At 34.2% G+C, this 1,455-nt stretch overlaps 1 protein-coding gene across 1 annotated transcript; it reads right to left on the bottom strand.

Annotated features, from left to right (window-relative positions):
• Nucleotides 1–237: 237 nt before the first annotated feature.
• Tsp_13498 (conserved hypothetical protein) lies at nucleotides 238–342 on the bottom strand (the record flags this gene model as incomplete). The annotated part of the gene is made up of 1 exon (XM_003368499.1): nucleotides 238–342. A coding segment is annotated over exon 1 (105 nt), but the record flags the coding sequence as incomplete, so codon positions are not given.
• Nucleotides 343–1,455: the final 1,113 nt, after the last annotated feature.

The raw sequence follows: 1,455 nt of genomic DNA on the forward strand, positions 1-1,455 counted from the left end.
AGATTGAATGGAAAAAGGAAATCAAAAATGGTGGCATTCAAGCGTTGCCAAATTTTTTTTCATTTTCACAGCGGATAAAACGGATGTTGCAATAATAAAACAACAATAAAAATTCGATTTTTGATAAAATTAAAAAATATTTTATTTCTATTATTAACTAATCTCAGTTGATATTTGGTTTTCTGACGGGTATATATGTATATATTTTTTTTCTCTTGTGTTGTTTTGTTCTAAAACCGATCGAGATTGACTATTAAATAATATACATATATTGCTGTGAACAACTGCTTGCGCCTGTTTGACAGTTGTTGCATCCACACAGCAGGTATCCTTAAACTCCATGCAAAACAAATGGGATGGACAACAACTGACCACACTATTCATTTTCTTCACGCAGCTGTATATATATATATATCAATAAAGGTCAATATTGTTTTTCTTGTCTATCGTATTCATCATTTATTATTATAATAATTTTTTTATAGCTTCTACAAAATTATCTACAAACAGCCTCTTTCTTGGCAAAATTTTCATTTTTCACGTTCAGTGAACAAAACTCGGCTTCGACATTAGCGGAAAAAAGCAACGCTACCAATTTACGAACTCACATTTGGAATTGTTTCGAAATTTGATAATTTTTTAAAATCTGTTTTCTCTATCTCTCATCACGTTCAGTTCGAATTCACTTTATTATTGAATAAAATATATTTTTAAAAAATTCGCTTTGAATAGAGAACGAAGAAAACCATTGCAAACCAATAATTATTTTCCATAAACACTTTTACTACTTTTCAAACAAAACACAACACAAGCATGAAAAAATAAATAGGTACAATATTTGCAAAGACAAAAAACTTAATTCATAAGTTTTTCAAAACAATTTGCAAATGCAATCTTTTACCATTTCAAAAATACATTTCTAAAGACACAAGGGATATATATATATATATATATTGTATATGCGTATAATGTATGTATACGTAGGTATGTACGGTATGTATGTATATATTTTGTTCAAAAAATACCATTATTATTATTATTATTATTATATTATTGTGCTTTGTTGTTGTGTTCTGGAGATTTTTACCATCCGTAATCTTCATCAACAGACTGCTCTTGGAGTTGCGTGGTGCCGAGCTCTACATTGCCACCGCCGGAATTCTGAGCTGATGGAAAAGTGCTGTATTCGACATCGTCGTCGGTGTCGCTGAGCAAAAAGTTTGGAACATCCTGACCACACCTCTGCAGCATATCGGCCAGGTCTTTCGCAATCGCTTGGTCGTCTCGCCAGCTGAAGAAGCTGATCGCTCGTCCCGGGTTGCCTACACGCCCCAGTTCTACCAATGCGGTGAACATAGTCGTCGACGCATTTGGGCATGTCGAAATTGATCACATAGTCCACGCCGGGCTATGTCGAGACCCCGAGTCGCGACATCCGTAGCCAACAAACACGTT

Source organism: Trichinella spiralis (assembly GCF_000181795.1).
Source record: "Trichinella spiralis strain ISS 195 chromosome Unknown Scfld2378, whole genome shotgun sequence".
Lineage (NCBI taxonomy): Eukaryota > Metazoa > Nematoda > Enoplea > Trichinellida > Trichinellidae > Trichinella > Trichinella spiralis.